This window comes from Leucoraja erinacea, unplaced genomic scaffold (assembly GCF_028641065.1).
Source record: "Leucoraja erinacea ecotype New England unplaced genomic scaffold, Leri_hhj_1 Leri_766S, whole genome shotgun sequence".
NCBI lineage: Eukaryota > Metazoa > Chordata > Chondrichthyes > Rajiformes > Rajidae > Leucoraja > Leucoraja erinaceus.
Window position 1 is genome coordinate 27166 of NW_026576692.1, and position 19718 is coordinate 46883.

Consider the following 19718-nt stretch of genomic DNA (forward strand, 5'->3'; position numbering starts at 1 on the left):
AACTGTTCGAGCGGCGTCAGCACCCTGGTGAATCTGTAGAGAATTATGTCGCTGCGCTGCGACGCCTGGCCAGGCGGTGCCGCCTTGACACGCTGACCCCCGAGGAACTGACCAGGGACGTTCTGGTTTACGGTCTCCGCGATGAAAAGCTCAGGGCTGAACTTTTGCTCAAGCCCGACCTATCTTTTAACGAGGCCATGCAAGCCTGCCGTTTAGCCGAAGCTGTCACCTCGGCGGTGTCACCGGCTGATCAGGACATTAACTTTGCCGGCGTTACCAGCCGTCGGCAGAACACGACCCTGCCACGACCCCCGGGGTCCGGCACTGCTCCCGGGGGACGCGCCCAGCAAAGGTGCCCCAATTGTAACTTTGCCGTTCATCAGTACAACGTATGCCCTGCTTTAGGCAAAACGTGCAATTACTGCAAGAAACTGAACCATTTTTCTGCTGCCTGTCGTTCCCGTGGGAAGCCTGCTGCTGCTGCTCCAAGGCCTATGTTAAACAACTTGTAGCAAGCTGATAGCGAGCTCGGTTCCCAGTACCATACCAACGAACTCCCTGTGTCTGAATCTGGGTTCTCTCAGGGGGAGACCAGCATATTTTCACTGTTGGATGCACCTGCTGTGATAACAGACCCTTCAGTTCGTGTAACTGTGAACAACTCGACCTTCACTGCTAAGATTGATACCGGAACTGCCCTGGATGGCGGTTGCCACTGACATTTTCGAGTGGCGAGGCAAACACTTCTTGGTCCTCGTCGACTCCTACTCCAACTGGTTCGAGGTTTACCCGCTGCACTCCCTCACCTCTTCGGCCGTTGTCGATAAGCTGCGCCGCCATTTCTCTACCTTCAGCACCCCGGCCAGCCTGCAGTTGGACAACGGCAGCCAATTCACCAGCTCCGACTTTAGGGCTTTCGCTGCCAGCTGGAACTTCCGCCACTTCACCAGCAGCCCTGAGTACCCTCAAAGCAACGGTCTGACCGAGCGCGCCGTCCGCAGTGCGAAGAACTTGCTCGAACAATGTCGCTTGTCTCACTCCGACTTCTACCTAGCCCTCCTTAACCTTCGCAACATATCCCGTGACCCTGCTCAGCGGCTCATGTCTCGCACTACCAGACCCCCGATCCCGGTGGCCCAGCGCTCACTCATCCCCTCTGTCCTCAAGCCCGCTGCTGTTCAGGAGCGCCTTGCCCTTAAGCGCGATGTTCAGAAGCGCTCCCATGACAAGTCCGCGCCTTTTCCCCGGTCAGGTCGTCCGCATGCAGACCCCCTCCGATCACTCCAGGCTAGCAACCGTCGTCGCCTCTGCTGGGTCGCCTAGGTCCTATCTCGTCGACCATGCAGGAACCGTCTACCGCCGGTCCCGCCAACACCTGCGGTTCGTCAACGAGCCACGACCGCCTCCCGCGGATCCCTTTGCTCCCCCACTACCATTTCGGCCTCTGGGCGATGCTCTGCCCGCCCCCCCTCGCATGCCACGGTCTTTACCCTCTCAGCTCTATCAGTCCGATCCTCCTCCGGCTCTACCTCCCTCGCCTGCCCGCGCGCTGCCCGCTGCTGACCCTGCATCCCCTCCTGCCTTTCTGCCCTTGCCTTCTCCGTCCCCTCCCGGCTCCCCCGTGCCAGTTCGGCCGTCTGCACCTGTTCCACTTCTTCCTGCAGCGAGGGAAGATGGCGAGATGCAAACCCGGTCGGGACGTGTTGTCAAGCCGCCTGTCCGCTATGGCGACTTTGCTTAACCATTCTAGCGCATGAGACGTGGTCGCCCTGTCACTACTTTGTTTGCCTTTCATTTCCAAGGGGAAGGATGTAGCTGAGATATGCATGTGCCTTTAATATAGTTACCTCATCACTACTAACCACTCCCCATATCACAAGTATAATTACAACCTCCCCACCCACATATCGCTCTCTAGTTTCCGTGACAGGCCACGTACAGCTAGTGCTCTTTGTATAAAATACAGTATGAATAAAACTAAGTAAAGTTACAGTGTGTCGCTATCACTTCTTTACAAGGGGTAAGAGTGTTGTAAAAACAAGCCTGAAGGCTTTGTGTCTCAATGCAAGGAGCATTCGTAATAAGGTGAATGAGTTGAATGTGCAGATAGCTATTAATGACTATGATATAGTTGGGATCACGGAGACATGGCTCCAGGGTGACCAAGGCTGGGAGCTGATCATCCAGGGAGATTCATTATTCAGGAGGGATAGACAGAAAGGGAAAGAAGGTGGGGTAGTGTTGCTGGTTAGAGAGCAGATTAACGCAATAGAAAGGATGGACATTAGCTTGGAGGATGTGGAATCGATATGGGTAGAGCTGCGAAACACTAAGCGGCAGAAAACTCTAGTGGGAGTTGTGTACAGGCCACATAACAGTAGTAGTGGAGTTGGGGATGGCATCAAACAGGAAATTAGAAATGCGTGCAACAAAGGTAAAACAGTTATAATGGGTGACTATGCGGGGTAGTTTTCTAAACCAACATGTAGAGGAACCAACGAGAGAGCAGGCTATTCTAGATTGGGTATTGAGTAATGAGGAAGGGTTAGTTACAAGTCTTGTTGTGCGTGGCCCCTTGGGCAAGAGTGACCATAATATGGTTGAGTTCTTCATTAGGAAGGAGAGTGACATTGTTAATTCAGAAACAAGGGTCCTGAACTTAAAGAAAGGTAACTTTGAGGGTATGAGACGTGAATTGGCCAAGATAGACTGGCGATTGATTCTTAATGGGTTGACGGTGGATATGCAATGGAAGGCATTTAAAGACTGCATGGATGAACTACAAGAATTGTTCATCCCAGTTTGGCAAAATAATAAATCGGGGAAGGTAGTGCATCCGTGGATAACAAGGGAAATCAGGGATAGTATCAGAACAAAAGATGAAGCGTACAAATTAGCCAGAAAAAGCAGCCTACCAGAGGACTGGGAGAAGTTCAGAGATCAGTAGAGGAGGACAAAGAGCTTAATTAGGAAAGGGAAAATAGATTATGAAAGAAAACTGGCAGGGAACATAAAAACTGACTGCAAAAGCTTTTATCGATATGTGAAGAGAAAAAGATTAGTTAAAACAAATGTAGGTCCCTTGCAGTCAGAAGCAGGTGAATTGATCATGGGGAACAAGGACATGGCAGACCAATTGAATAACTACTTTGGTTCTGTATTCACTAAGGAAGACACAAATAATCTGCCGGAAATAGCAGGGGACTGGGGGGTCAAATGAGATGGAGGAACTGAGTGAAATCCAGGTTAGCCGGGAAGTGGTGTTAGGTAAATTGAATGGATTAAAGGCCGATAAATCCCCAGGGCCAGGTAGGCTGCATCCCAGAGTACTTAAGGAAGTAGCCCCAGAAATAGTGGATGCATTAGTGATAATTTTTTTAAACTCTTTAGATTCTGGAGTAGTTCCTGAGGATTGGAGGGTAGCTAATGTAACCCCACTTTTTAAAAAGGGAGGGAGAGAGAAAACAGGGAATTACAGACCAGTTAGTCTAACGTCGGTAGTGGGGAAACTGCTAGAATCAGTTATTAAAGATGGGATAGCAACACATTTGGAAAGTGGTGAAATCATTGGACAAAGTCAGCATGGATTTATGAAAGGTAAATCATGTCTGACGAATCTTATAGAATTTTTCGAGGATGTAACTAGTAGAGTGGATAAGGGAGAACCAGTGGATGTGTTATATCTGGACTTTCAGAAGGCTTAGAAGTGTACAAACTTAAAGCACACGGTATTGGGGGTTCAGTATTGATGTGGATAGAGAACTGGCTGGCAAACAGGAAGCAAAGAGTAGGAGTAAACTGGTCCTTTTCACAATGACAGGCAGTGACTAGTGGGGTACCGCAAGGCTCAGTGCTGGGACCCCAGCTATTTACAATATATATTAATGATTTGGACGAGGGAATTGAATGCAACATCTCCAAGTTTGCGGATGACACGAAGCTGGGGGGCAGTGTTAGCTGTGAGGAGGATGCTAGGAGGCTGCAAGGTGACTTGGATAGGCTGGGTGAGTGGACAAATGCATGGCAGATGCAGTATAATGTGGATAAATGTGAGGTTATCCACTTTGGTGGCAAAAACCGGAAAGTATCCAATCCAATCCACTCCAACTTTATTTGTTAAGCACTTTAAAAACAGCCAATGTTGACGAAAGTGCTGTACAGAAGAATAAACAAGACATCATAAACAGACACCTTAACAGCTCACATGAGGTGCAAAAATTACATACGAAATACAACAATAAATTAAAAGACATAAAACATGAGTTAAAATAATAACCACGGAATAAAAGCAATCAAAAAATAAGAAATTAAATCAAGTAAATAAATAAAGTCGACATCTTACTGGGTATCAAAGGCCACGGAGAAGAGATGGGTTTTAAGAAGTGATTTAAAAACAGACAGAGAAGAGGCCTGTTTAATATGGAGAGGCAGATCGTTCCATAATTTGGGTGCCGACACAGCAAAGGCACGGTCCCCTCTGAGCTTCAGCTTAGTTTTAGGCCCACTCAGGAACAGCTGATTATCTGACCTCAGAGAGCGGGCGGGTGTATAAGGGTGTAGAAGCTCAGATAGGTAGGGCGGGGCAAGACCATTCAGGGATTTAAAAGCAAATAAAATAATTTTAAAATGGATCCTAAACTGAATAGGCAACCAGCGGAGTGAGGCTAAAATGTGTGAAATGTGATCATATTTACGTGTGCCAGTTAAAAGACGTACAGGTGCATTCTGTACCATCTGGAGACGGGCGATGGAGGACCCACTAACCCCCACATACAGTGCATTGCAGTAATCCAGCCGAGTGGTAACAAAGGCGTGGATTACCGTCTCAAAGTGCTGCCTTGACAGAATTGGCTATATTTTGGCCAGCTGCCTCAAATGGAAAAAGCTTGATTTAACAACAGCCTTGATCTGACTGTCAAATTTAAGACTATTATCTGAATGGTGGCCGATTAGGAAAGGGGGAGATGCAACGAGACCTGGGTGTCATGGTACACCAGTCATTAAAAGTAGGCATGTAGGTGCAGCAGGCAGTGAAGAAGGCGAATGGTATGTTAGCATTCATAGCAAAAGGATTTGAGTATAGGAGCAGGGAGGTTCTACTGCAGTTGTACAGGGTCTTGGTGAGACCACACCTGGAGTATTGCGCACAGTTTTGGTCTCCTAATCTGAGGAAAGACATTCTTGCAATAGAGGGAGTACAGAGAAGGTTCACCACACTGATTCCTGGGATGTCAGGACTTTCATATGAAGAAAGACTGGATAGACTCGGTTTGTACTCGCTAGAATTTAGAAGATTGAGGGGGGATCTTATAGAAACTTACAAAATTCTTCAGGGGTTGGACAGACTAGATGCAGGAAGATTGTTTCCGATGTTGGGGAAGTCCAGAACAAGGGGTCACAGTTTAAGGATAAGCGGGAAATCTTTTAGGACCGAGATGAGGAAAACATTTTTCACACATAGTGTGGCGAATCTCTGGAATTCTCTGCCACAGAGGGTAGTTGAGGCCACACAGTTTCTTGGCTATATTTAAGAGGGAGTTAGATGTGGCCCTTGTGGCTAAAGGGATCAGGGGGTATGGAGAGAAGGCAGGTACAGGATACTGAGTTGGATGATCACATTGAATGGCGGTGCAGGCTCGAAGGGCCAAATGGCCTACTCCTGCACCTATTTTCTATGTTTCTATGTCTCCTGCCGGCCCTCCTCCTCCTTGACCTCAATCACCCTCAGATGGCAGACTGCAGGAGGGGGGCACCATTGTGTATGGCTGCTCTGCCTATAGTCGGTCCTTACACCCTTTTCTTAATTTTTAGTGTGTTTAAAAAGTTTTGGTGGAGATCTTCTAATTCTTTTATGTGGGGTGGGGGGAATGGGGAAACTGTATTTCTCAGTCCCTACCTGATCAGAGATGCATCTTTCCTCCGAGCCGCATCTTCGCTCCCTCCTCGCGGCGTACCACCTGGCCTGGTTTCCTGTCGGGACCGGCCAGAGCTTCAGCAGCGGCGCAGCGCTGAAGCACAATCGCGGAGTGGGCGATGTCTTACCGAGGATCGTCGTGTGGTAAGCTCCGGAGTGCTGAGGCCGCCGACTCCAACATCGCGGAGCTGTGGTTACGGAGATGTCAGCATCGCGGGGACTGGGATCTTTTGCCGAGGTCGCCAGTGTGAATCTCCGCCCAGCGCGGCCTGTGGACTTCGGGAGCTGCGGTCTCCGGGAGGAAGCGGCTGATTCAGAACTCCAATACCGCTGAGAGTGTTCTCTCCGACGCCGGAGTGCCATCCAACGCGACTGAAACATCGGGCCTCCGCTGTGGTGACTGTGGGGGCCTCAAATAGGTCCTGACCATGGGTGAGCACCACCAACCCACCCCACCCTGGACTAAGGTACTCAAGGCCACAGGTGGTGCTGGTGCTGACCCAGGCCCAGGCTATGCACGGGACACTGCTGCCTCAAATGTGATGAAGAAGGTGAGGAGATGCGTTACACCACCGTATGACTTTATCAGGGAACAAGAGGGGGAGCTGGTAAATTGGTATCGGGCAAACCCTGAGCCACAATCCGATCTCTGTATCATAATCCACAAACATTTATTCCAAAATAATCAAATTCATTATTTTTTGCACAATCATGTCATAAGAACATCTAAATTATCTACATTTTGTGGTATTGTCTATCTATGATCAATATTTTCATACTAAAAGGCCTGTCCCATTTTCACGACCTAATTCACGACCTTTTTTACTCGTGGACAATTTTCATTATATTGAAAAAACGCCCCCACCTACTTGATGCCTACGACTAGCATCACGACCTGCTACGACCTACCTACAACCTCCTGGATTAGGTCGTGAAAGTGGGACAGGCCCTTAAATACCTGACTAAAAACTTCCACAGTACATAGTTTTTAGTCAGATTTTTAGCATGAAAATATTGATCATGGATAGTCAATTACACAAAATATAGATCATTTATGTTTTTATGGCTTGATTGCGCAAAAAATAATGATTTTGATTATCTTGAGAGTGGATGTTTGTGGATTTTGAACACTTGTCTGTGTGAAACGGCCCTTGCCTGCTGCAGTGTTATAAACCAATAGAGTAAAATTTATGGGAATTAAACATTCAATTCCTTCGATTTGGCATAGAAATTCATGACAAAGTGAGATTTTAAAATCACGTCATATTGTGAATTCTTGTGTGAATGGGATCAATCAATCAATCAATCAACCTTTATTGTCATCTTGCAAGCAACAGTTGTACAGTGCAAAATGAAAAGACGTTTCCCAGGGAATACCGGAGCATCGCACGTGAAATTTAAAACATTTCACACATAATAACACTAAAAACAATCCAGTCCCTGATGTTTTTATGTGATGATCCCAGTTTGTTATTTGGATACTTTGGCTATTTAAAAAATATTTTTAGCAATTTCTTAAGGATTGGATAAATGTTTAGATCTGGTAATTGAATTTTGATGAATTTAATTGATTTGATGACTGATGAATATGATTTTTTTGTTGGGTGTTTACGATACGATACGATAATACTTTATTGTCAGAGCTAATCTGAAATTTGTTTTGCATCATAGAATCTTCGCAAAAATGACAAGAGGGGTGAGAGAGGACAGGCATCAACACATCAAGACAGCCTCCCAAAACACCCATATTCAACAAGACATTACAATAACAGAAGACCCGTCAGAGTACGTATGATCTGAGATTAAGCGCCGTGTTTAGTTCAAGGATTGACTGGTGCATAAAAGAGCCCCTCATTCCAACTTTATTACATTTTGGAACCCTATATCTCCGGTTTGATGGTAACAAATTGTACTCACTATTCAGAACGTGGTTGGTGTCAGAGCAAATGTTATTGGCAAACCTTAGTATGCTTTTAAGGCAGGATGATAGTTACAATTGTTGTAGTGGGTGACCTACAATCTTTGAGCAAATTTATATTTGTTGGAGCAGTTTTGATTGAGAAGTAGCAGACAGACTCTTGTACCATGCAGTGTTACAATACTGCAAAACACTCATTATCACGGCAGTAAAAAATAATAAAAGGATTTGATCTAGGTCGGCGGAGAAAGCAGATTCTTTGTTTTGTCTTATTGCAAATCTGATCAATGTGGTTATGCCATGATAATGAGATTATTGCCATAGAGGGAGTGCAGAGAAGGTTCACCAGACTGATTCCTGGGATGTCAGGACTGTCTTATGAAGAAAGACTGGATAGACTTGGTTTATACTCTCTAGAATTTAGGAGATTGAGAGGGGATCTTATAGAAACTTACAAAATTCTTAAGGGGCTGGACAGGCTAGATGCAGGAAGATTGCTCCCGATGTTGGGGAAGTCCAGGACAAGGGGTCACAGCTTAAGGATAAGGGGGAAATCCTTTAAAACCGAGATGAGAAGAACTATTTTCACACAGAGAGTGGTGAATCTCTGGAACTCTCTGCCGCAGAGGGTAGTCGAGGCCAGTTCATTAGCTATATTTAAGAGGGAGTTAGATGTAGCCCTTGTGGCTAAGGGGATCAGAGGGTATGGAGAGAAGGCAGGTACGGGATACTGAGTTGGATGATCAGCCATGATCATATTGAATGGCGGTGCAGGCTCGAAGGGCCGAATGGCCTCTACTCCTGCACCTAATTTCTATGTTTCTATGATAGCTGATGGTCAATCGTTACCCCCAAGTATTTAAGTGGAGACACCTGCTTGATTTTATTCGTTATTGGTAGCAGGTGAAACTTTATGAGAGTCGGATGGTGAGCCAAATACAATCTCTTCTGTTTTCTTTGTGTTAATCTCAAGGGCATTATTTTCAGTCCACTCGACCAGTTTGTTCACGCCGGGTTGGTGCAGCCCAGGGTTGTCTGAGTTAGATCAGATTCAGATTCAGATTCAACTTTAATTGTCATTGTCAGTGTACAGTACAGAGACAACGAAATGCAGTTAGCATCTCCCTGGAAGAGCGACATAGAATATGATTTCAATAAATAAATCTATTTACATGTATACAGACATAGTGTTTTTCCTGTGGGAGGAGTGTCCTGGAATGGGGTGGGGGGGGGGGGGGGGTGATTGGCAGTCACCAAGGTACATTGTTGAGTAGAGTGACAGCCGCAGGGAAGAAGCTGTTCCTGAACCTGCTGGTCCGGCAACGGAGAGACCTGTAGCGAGTTACTCAACAGAGCTACTAACACCTATGAGAGAGAAGCGAGTGTCACCAAACTTCTGAATTCTCTGGGGTGGAACCCTCTCCAAGACAGACGTGAAGCTCACCGTTTGACCTGTTTTTACAAAATGTTAAATGGTCAGCTCGACATAGATCACAAGACTTACACCAACGCCAAACCAATTAGGAGCAGACGAGGGCATTCGATCCAATTTGTGATCCCAGCTACAAAGACAGATGTGTACAGCAATTTGTTTTTTCCCCGCACAATTAAAGCTCCACCCAACTATAGTTCCCCAACCAGATGCAACTAAATTTCAAGTAGCACTGTCTTCCCAATAACCCTTTCTGGCTTAATCCCTCCCTTCACCACCTCCAGTTGGAATATTTTGGAGGACCAAGTAACCAAGAACCAAGATAATAGAACTGTATCATCTGAGTACTTTAGAATATCTATAATTCAGGATATCTGTACGACAATCATCAGTGTAAAAGGTAAACAGCATCGCTGAACTGGTACAACCCTGGGGTGCCCCGACGTTGGTTGTGATGGCAAATGAAAGGGTTTCTTTCACCTTTTCTATCTGTACTCTGTTAGTGAGAAAGGAAGCATACCAGTGAATCAGATAGGGATTTAGTTTCTGCTGGACCATTTTTGACACCAAAATGTCTGATTGAATTGTGTTGTAAGCTCACGAAAAATCTAGAAAGAGGGCTCTTGCAAAGGTGTTGCGTTTGTCTAAGTGTTTAGAGATAATATGAACTAAGCACCTTCTGTGCCACAGCCCTGCTTGTAGGCAAATTGATATGGGTCAAGTTTTTTTTTTTGTACCGATCAAACGTCGGAGCAAAATTATTTCGAGATAGAAACATAGACATAGAAACATAGAAAATAGGTGTAGGAGTAGGCCATTCGGCCCTTCGAGCCTGCACCGCCATTCAATATGATCATGGCTGATCATCCAACTCAGTATCCTGTACCTGCCTTCTCTCCATACCCCCTGATCCTTTTAGCCACATGGGCCACATCTCAATCCCTCTTAAATATAGCCAATGAACTGTGGCCTCAACTACCTTCTATGGCAGAGAATTCCAGAGATTCACCACTCTCTGTGTGAAAATATTTTTCTTCATCTTGGACCTAAAAGATTTCCCCCTTATCCTTAAACTGTGACCCTTTGTTCTGGACTTCCCCAACATCGGGAACAATCTTCCTGCATCTAGCCTGTCCAACCCCTTAAGAATTTTGTAAGTTTCTATAAGATCCCCCCTCAATCTTCTAAATTCTAGCGTGTACAAGCCGAGTCTATCCAGTCTTTCTTCACATGAAAGTCCTGACATCCCAGGAGTCAGTCTGGTGAACCTTCTCTGTACTCCCTCTATAGGGTGATTGCACGAAAGGTCACTGGGTCATAGGTCCTCACACACGGAGCCACAAAATCCAACTGGAGGACAGGCGTCACTTCCGGTACATGTTATTAATGCTAGAAACGCGTACTTTCAAACCTGTTAAAAAACGCTAAAACGGTTAAATTTTGCGCTGTAAATAACTGTGCAAGTCGGGGTGACCGTGAGACACAGCTATCCTACTTTAGTTCCAAAGATTAAGAAAAATGAAGGTAAAGAGATGAGAGAGCTGAAGGGACAACAACTGCGGAAGTGGTTGGCGGCTCCGTGCGTGAAGACCTATGACCCAGTGACCTTTCGTGCAATTAGGCTGTGGGCCGAAGAGCTTTATTCTGCAGTTTCGTGACCCAAGTCACCAAACTACATGAAATTTTCACATATTGTGTAAAATAAATCTATATAAATCACCCCTGAAACTCGATATGAAGAAGACTTGCACATTTTTATTAAATTGGAAAAATGTCGGGAATATTTTAGTCCAATCAAAGCACGTTTAACATTGATTTGTCTGCCAGTTGGCCAATCACGGGCTTTGCTTCAGGCTAGCACACAACATGGCTGAGGATGCCTCCACAGATGCCTGTTTTACTGGAGATTCCGATTTGTTGTTCTGTGGAATACATGTTGTGGAAACTTGCAGCAGGTTAATTGTATTTAGTAAGAAAAGCATTAAAAAGGCTGAAGAATGTGCTGTTAAGTGGATGGAAGTGCAAGAAAGCCTTGAAAGCAAAGTTGCTGCAGAAGTGCTCCAACACAAAGAAGGCCCCCATGAATCAACTCTAACTGAAAGGTAAGACCAGTCCAAATTTATGAAAATCTATCTGTATGGACTTTAATTAATTTAATTGCACCCTTTTATAATGTGAATAAATGCATTCATTCATTCCTTATTCATTCACTCATTCAATTCAATCATACCTTATTCATTCATTCATTCATTCATACATGAAATTGAGGGCCTAAACTATATGTTTCCATAACGCAGTCAATTAAACATTGTCACTAATGCCAGCTTGTAGTAGAGTAATAAGTCTTTAACAGCTAATCTCGGAGCTGCCTGCGAAAACTTACCGGGAAAAAGTGCTCTGACCGCGGGGCCTAGGTACTCGCGGTAAAGTGAAGCCGCGGTCTCAATTAATAAGCAGCTTATTCGCGAACGCGGAGCCGGGGATCATTTCCGCGGGCGGGGGGGGGGGCTGTAGTCCATGCAGACCTAAGTAATCTGATTTTTTTTCCTGCAGCTTCTGCCCCTCCACTCTTCAGAGTCTGTCCACACAAAAGTGTTTTGTGTGGACATTCACTGTGCTTTAATGAACACTAATTTGATAATTTGCAGACTTGCCATCCCATCTACCTGGACATGCATACATGTTTAATTTCCTCATTGATATGTCGATATTTTATTACATAATATAAAACATGAAAAGATGTCAAATACACCCTGACACATATTATCTTCTATTATTAGGAGGCAGCAGTGTATCCCGGGTTATCATGCAGAGTGCTATCGTCACTTCTGCAACATAACAACAATAAATCAAGCGATAGCAAAGTCTAGAAGGAAGAAAGGTAATGATAGGACTCAAACAACAAACCGTTTTACTTATGGTCATATGATGTTACTTTGAAAAATGATACGATATATTTGAGGATGTTGATTTATTTTACTTTTCATTCCTTTTCTGTTTTCTTTTTCCTCTTTCAATTGAGTTCGAGACGCTGAAAAGCCTGAAGCAGGTGAACCTCCTCAAGAGGCAGTTCCTGATGGTGAAGCAGATGAGCCGGCCCCAAAGAGACTGCTTCGATCCATGACAAGTCACAGTCAACAAACAGCAACTGTCGAGCACACTGACCCCAGGCATGTCCTACCAGCGCGCTGCATCATTTGTAAAGGTTCAAAGTACACAAAAGAAATAAACACGGGAAAAAGAAATATGGAGAAATTAATGCAATGTGAAACAAAACAAGGTGGCCAATTAATGACTGCTGCAACCATGAAGAAAGATGAGGCATTGCTGTTACACATAAGAGACAGAGACCTTGTAGCTCTTGAAGCAAGATACCATAAATCATGCTACCAGAGATACACCAGAGTTGTCATTGATTTTGCACAAGATTGTAAACAAGATAATCAGCAGCAGGTGTATGAGAAGTCCTACTCTAGTTTCTGCAAGAGAGTCATCGAGAAGAGAATCATCCACGGCAAAGAAATTTTAAGACTTGCTAAACTGAACAGACTTTTCATAAGTGAAGTTCGAGAAGTTGAGGGCTTGGATGCATCATCTCACAAGACAGGCCGCCTGAAGGCAAGGTTGAAGAGATCCCACCCTCTCTTATGTTTCACAAGGCCATTTCGGCAAGTGGAAAGTGAAATTGTATTTGTTGAATCACTTGTTGATGAAGAGCTGGTTGAAGGTGTTGTGGAAGATAATTCAACCGAGGGCAGTGACAGCAGCGCGATTGTCGGTGACAACCAACAAGAAGGATCATCGCCCCATCACCCCAGAGAAATGTTTCATGCAGCCCAGACAGTTCAGAATAGCATCATCAACGCAACAAACCACATCCAATGGCCCCCGACTTCTGAAGACACTACATTACATACAGCCGAACAGATTGTCCCAGATGACCTTTACAACCTTTTGGCATGGACCACTGGAGCAAGCAATGAGCCAAAAGAATCTGGGAAAGTTGATGTGCCTGACCAGATGCATCACCGTCTGCTGTCAATTGCCCAGGATATCATGCACCTGAAATCGGAAGGAAGAAACACACAGCCCTCTCCATGACAGTCAGACATTTAACAGGCTCAGCGAGGTTAATTAGGCTGCTCAATGGGTTTGGCCATTGTTCATCAAATTCATGTACCTTAGAACATGACACTGCACTGGCAAAGAGGCAGATAGAACAGGGGTTACACAAAAAAGCTGGAGAAACTCAGCGGGTGCAGCAGCATCTATGGAGCGAAGGAAATAGGCAACGTTTCGGGCCAAAACCCTTCTTCAGACTGATCGGGGACGGGGGTGGGCGGGGACAAGAAGGGTTTCGGCCCGAAACGTTGCCTATTTCCTTCGCTCCATAGATGCTGCTGCACCCGCTGAGTTTCTCCAGCTTTTTTGTGTAACCTTCGATTCTCCAGCATCTGCAGTTCCCTCTTAAACAACAGATAGAACAGGGGATTGGCCTACTTTCAGCTGAGGCTCAAACAACCTTCACCACGTTTGTATGGGACAATGGTTTTGGGGGAAAAACAATCAGTGTAAAGGGAACCACACACAATACGAATGGCATTCTTCTTCAGTGGAGCCCATCTACCACCTCTGAATCAACCCAGTGATCGCAGCCTGTGCCCAGTGCAAGAGATAGACGACAATCTGTCCAGCCGCCATCTCCTAACATCAAGAAATATCTTGGGAGCAGAAATATTGGACCAAAAGCTTATGGCGATAAGGTTGATCTTGTGGACAGACATTATCGATCAGTCCAAAGTTCTGCAAGAACACTTTATCTGGCTCTTCTTGTGATGAAATTGGTGGATTCACCTGAGAGGGTCTTCCCTGGATGGACAGGCTGCAACACTCTTCTACAGAATGATATTCCAGGAATGTGTAACATCAGCTATCTACCAATTATAGATGCCAGTCCAACTGAGTATGACACTGTCTTCACCGTTCTTGAGAAGTCTCTTGAAGCTAGAGAAAGAAACATCTCATAGTACTTGGGTCTGCATGGACTTCAATTCATAAAGTGTCAACCTCTATTTAATGTCAATGAGACTTACACTGTAATTTACTACAATTGATAAGTTATTTCAAGTTTCAGTCGAGGCTACAGAAATAAAAATCTCATAGTCATTAAGTCTGCATGGACTTCAATTCATAACATTTAAACGTCTTCTTAATGTTAATGAGAATAACACTGTTACCATAGAAAAAACTAGTTGAAGTTCACATATCACCAGTTCATTTCTACAGAAAAATCAACCGTTTCTGACCATTTCTCACTGCAATGGAAGCCTATAAATAGCGATCGATATCCCTCCGTTTTTCTCCCGTTGTCGGGGTCTGAAAACGACCGCTACAGACGGCACTATTTACAGCCCCCCCGCCCCCGCCCGCGTAGATGATCCGCGGCACCGCGTTCGGGAATCGGCCGCTTATTAATTGAGACCGTGGCTTCAGTTTACCGCGAGTACCTAGTCAGAGCACCTTTTTCCCGGTACATTTTTGCAGGCAGCTCCGAGATTAGCTGTTAAAGACTTATTACTCTACTACAAGCTGGCATTAGTGACAATGTATAATTGACTGTGTTATGGAAACATATAGTTTAGGCCCTCAATTTCATGAATGAATAAGGAATGAATAATGAATCAGGAATGAATGAATGAATGAATGATTGAATGCATGCATGAATGCATGCATGAATGCATGATTGAATGAATGATTGAATGAATGTATGGATGAATGAATGCTTGAATGAATGAATGAATGCATGAATGAATGCATTTATTCACATTATAAAAGGGTGCAATTAAATTAATTAAAGTCCATACAGATAGATTTTCATAAATTCAGACTTTAGTCTTACCTTTCAGTTAGAGTTGATTCATGGGGGCCTTCTTTGTGTTGGAGCACATCTGCAGCGACTTTGCTTTCAAGGCTTTCTTGCACTTCCATCCACTTAGCAGCACATTCTTCAGCCTTTTTAATGCTTTTCTTACTAAATACAATTAACCTGCTGCAAGTTTCCACGACATGTATTCCACAGAACAACAAATCGGAATCTCCAGTACAACAGGCATCTGTAGAGGCAGCCTCAGCCATGTTGTGTGCTAGCCTGAAGCAAAGCGCGTGATTGGCCAACTGGCAGACAAATCAATGTTAAACGTGCTTTGATTGGACAAAAAAATCCGAAACTTTTCTGTTTTTTCTCTAATTTAATAAAAATGTGCAAGTCTTCTTCATATCGAGTTTCAGGGGTGATTTATATAGATTATTTTACATAATATGTGAAAATTTCATGTAGTTTGGTGACTTGGGTCACGAACCTGCAGAATAAAGCTCTTCAGCCCACAGCCTAATAGGGTGATTGCATGAAAGGTCACATAGGTCTTCACGCACGGAGCCGCCAACCACTTCCGCTGTTGTTGTCCCTTCAGCTCTCTCTTCTTTTTACCTTCATTTTTCTTAATCTTTGAAACTAAAGTAGGATAGCTGTGTCTCACGGTCACCCCGACTTGCACAGTTATTTACAGCGCAAAAATTAACCGTTTTAGCGGTTTTTAACAGGTTTGAAAGTACGCGTTTCTAGCATTAATAACATGGACCGGAAGTGACGCCTGTCCTCCAGTTGGATTTTGTGGCTCCGTGCGTGAAGACCTATGACCCAGTGACCCAGTGACCTTTCGTGCAATCACCCTATAGATCTTTTAGGACCGAGATGAGGAAAACATTTTTCACACAGGGAGTGGTGAATCTCTGGAATTCTCTGCCACAGAAGGTAGTTGAGGCCACAGTTCATTGGCTATATTTAAGAGGGATTTAGATGTGACCCTTGTGGCTAAAGGGATCAGGGGGTATGGAGAGAAAGCAGGTACAGGATACTGAGTTGGATGATCAGCCATGATCATATTGAATGGCGGTGCAGGCTCGAAGGGCCGAATGACCTACTCCTGCACCTATTTTCTATGTTCCCTACATTCATTGTCCATGTCCTTATCACTTTCCTTTCTGGCTTACTTCTCTTAAATTTGGTTTTATACACTGGAATCATGTGCACAATATTATGATCAGAATACAAAATGGGTGGCTTACACTTGGATGCATAAGCCCCTTTGACATTTACAAAACATTTGTCCAATATATTGTCTTTTCTCAAGTCAAGTCAAGTTTATTTGTCACATACACATACGAGATGTGCAGTAAAATGAAAAGTAACAATGCTCGCGGACTTTGTGCAAAAAGACAAACAAACAAACAACCAAACAAACTACAGGTTCACAACCTTTTATCCGAAATTCCGGAAACCGAAAAGCTCCGAAACCCCGACATTTTTTCCAGGATGTTGTCTGCACACCAAAGCTCGCGTTTGGCGCCAAACTTGACACGCCAAAGCTCGCGTTTGCCACCAAACGCACGTCGCCTCTGCTGCTCACGGATATTTTGATTACTTTTTTCTTTTTTTCTTTTTTACTTTGAAGACGGTGAAAATGTCAGAAAGAGCTGCAGATTCCCCTATGGATAACAGGGAGAAGCAGAAAAGGAAGCATCTGGCATTATCGATAGCACAGAAAATAGAGTTATTGCAGAAGCTTGATCGTGGTGAATCTGTGCGGCGTCTTACTAAAGATTATGGTGTGGGAATTTCCACCATATACGACCTAAAGAAACAGAAACTTAAGTTGTTGAAGTTTTACAGTGACAGTGATGACCAGAAACTAAAGAAAAATATGAAAACGCTGCATAGGGCTAAAAACGAAGATCTTGACCGTGTGCTGATGCAGTGGATTCGACAACGAAGAGGTGAGCGTATGCCACTGACTGGTTTGATGGTAATGAAACAAGCCAGAAAATACCATGAAGAACTGAACATTGGAGGCAAGTGTGAATATTCAGAAGGTTGGCTGCAGAAATTTAAGAAGCGGCATGGTATAAAATATCTGAAAATCTGTGGAGTAAAAGCTTCTGCTGCTTATGATGCAGCTGAACGTTACATTGGTGAATTTGCCAAGATGGTATCTGATGAAAAGCTTAGTCCGGAACAAATATACAATGCTGATGAAACAGCTCTCTACTGGCGCTACGTCCCTAGAAAAACATTAACAACGGCTGACGAAAGAGCACTATCAGGATTCAAGGACGCTAAGGACAGGGTGACTGTTCTTGGGTGTGTAAATGCTGCAAGCACACACATGTTAAAGTTGGCAGTGCTTGGAAAAAGCCAACGTCCAAGATGTTTTAAAGGTGTAACAAATCTACCTGTGCATTATTATGCAAACAAGAATGCATGGGTAACCAGAGAAATGTTTACCAATTGGTTCAATAACCATTTCGTACCAGCTGCACGAGCTCATTGTAGGAAAGCTGGACTGGTAGAAAACTGCAAAATTGTATTGCTCCTAGACAACTGTTCCGCACATCCCCCTGCTGAAGTTCTTGTGAAAAATAATGTTTTTGGCATTTATCTTCCACCCAATGCAACAACTTTAATACAGCCTTGTGACCAAGGAATTTTGCACTCAATGAAGACAATGTATAAAGACTTTTTTCTGAACTGCATGCTTGCTGCAGTCAACAGAGGCGTAGATATCGAAGACTTCCTGAAAGAGTTCACTCTTAAGGATGCCATTTATGCACTTGTTAATGCTTGGAAAGATGTAACTAAATCAACATTAAAAAATGCATGGCACGAACTTTGGCCTACAACAATGTTCGATGAAAATGAGCTGGCAGATGAAGACTTTGAAGGATTCCGTGTCACTGACGAGAAGAAGATCATATCAAACCTCATTGCTTATGCCAAAAGTGTTGCAGCAGAAAATGTAAATACGTTAGAGTCAGCTGATATCGAAGAAGTGCTGAATGTTGACAATGACGCACCTGTTGTGCATTCCTTGAGTGATGGAGAAATTGCTGAAATGGTGTTAGATAACAATAAGCATGAGGATAGCACAGGTAGTGATGAGGATGATGACATTGTGGACACAGGTGAAAAAATGCCCATAGATGATATGGTGAAACTGTGTGATCAGTTAATTGGTGGCATGGAACAACATACATTTATCAGTGCCCATGAGATTATGGCAGTTTATTCAATCAAAGAGAGACTGCTTAGGCAGAAACCTCCGTTAATGAGACAGATGACACTGGAGGAATTCTTTAAGCCCGAGAACGATGGTCACCATGGGAACGATGTGAAGCACAGTGATGATGGTCGCCATAACAACGTTGACGACATTGATGTTTCTCCAGGATCCTCAAAATAGTTGTTTTGTGCTTTTACTGCATGTAAGTATTTTTTCATGTGTTTAGCTTAGTTTGAGCCAGTTTATGTTTAAAGTTTTACTTCATGTTTTATCTTTTTTTAAATTATTTATTCAGGGCATCCTTGAATCTTGAATCCCCCGAGCTGGGCCACCTAAGTCCATGTAGCCCCGCTAAGGTGACAAGAGAGCGTTACTTCCCTCACCGAGTAACTGCTGGGATCGAGGCGCAAACTCGCAACCTTGCGGCCACGAGCCGGGCACTCTACCACTGAGCCCCCTGTAATGTTTTATCTAAAAAACGTTAAAATCTACGCTAAAAATCTTCCATTCCGAAATCCGAAAAATTCCGAAATCCGAAAGGTGTTTGGTCCCAAGGCTTTCGGATAAAAGGTTGTGAACCTGTACAAACAGAATGGAACAGAATCACATATTCTTTTTTTAAATTAAATATTGTGGGCGGAAGGAAAAAGGGAAAAAAACAGCAATTTAAAAAAAAAGCAGTAGACTGGTACGGTAAGGTTAGACCCTGGTGAGATAGCAGTTTACAGTCCGAATGGCCTCTGGGAAGAAACTCCTTCTCAATCTCTCCGTTCTCACAGCATGACAACGGAGGCGTTTGCCTGACCGTAGCAGCTGGAACAGTCCGTTGCAGGGGTGGAAGGGGCCCCCCATGATCTTGTTGGCTCTGGAGTTGCACCTCCTGATGTATAGTTCCTGCAGGGGGGCGAGTGTAGTTCCCATAGTGCGTTCGGCCGAGAGACAAAGGCCAATAATCCACAGAAACAAAAGCCTAGGTTTCAGGGCACACATATCATACTATGTACAGACTTTACAGATGGGCGACGTTTTAAAACTAGGCACAAACAGAGCAGACTGGAATGTGGTGCACAGCAGAGCAGCCCTCATGTACCTCCCACTATTTGATTTAATATTGAACTTGTGTTGGGCATTTTGCTGATCAAAATAATTTCTACTTTTTTTTTCTAAAACTGTAAATAGAAACTTGTTTCTACTTAATGCTGCTCAGTGGGTTTTTTTGTCTTTACATTTTTCAGATGCCTCAGAAGAAGAAATGCATAATTGCCAAACCAAATGTCCAGCCTGGCAAAGCTAGAGCTTACCTTGAAGTGAATTTCTCTGTCCTGCCCGAGTCTAAGA

At 44.2% G+C, this 19718-nt stretch overlaps 1 protein-coding gene across 9 annotated transcripts in view; it reads left to right on the forward strand.

Moving 5' to 3' along the window:
- The window catches only part of LOC129694708 (jerky protein-like), a 38362-nt gene extending 18644 nt beyond the window's left edge, over positions 1-19718 (forward strand). For 6 of the 9 annotated variants that reach the window (XM_055631455.1, XM_055631458.1, XM_055631456.1 and 3 more), the window contains 3 exons: positions 7586-7699; positions 16776-18582; positions 19616-19718. In XM_055631455.1, the coding sequence (XP_055487430.1) occupies positions 7586-7699; positions 16776-18560 (1899 nt within the window). In that variant the 3' untranslated portion in view covers positions 18561-18582; positions 19616-19718. Of the gene's footprint in view, positions 1-7585; positions 7700-11091; positions 11367-12044; positions 12146-12286; positions 13491-16775; positions 18583-19615 lie in introns of those variants that run through there. The other 3 variants (XM_055631462.1, XM_055631464.1, XM_055631463.1) reach the window with 2 other exon arrangements.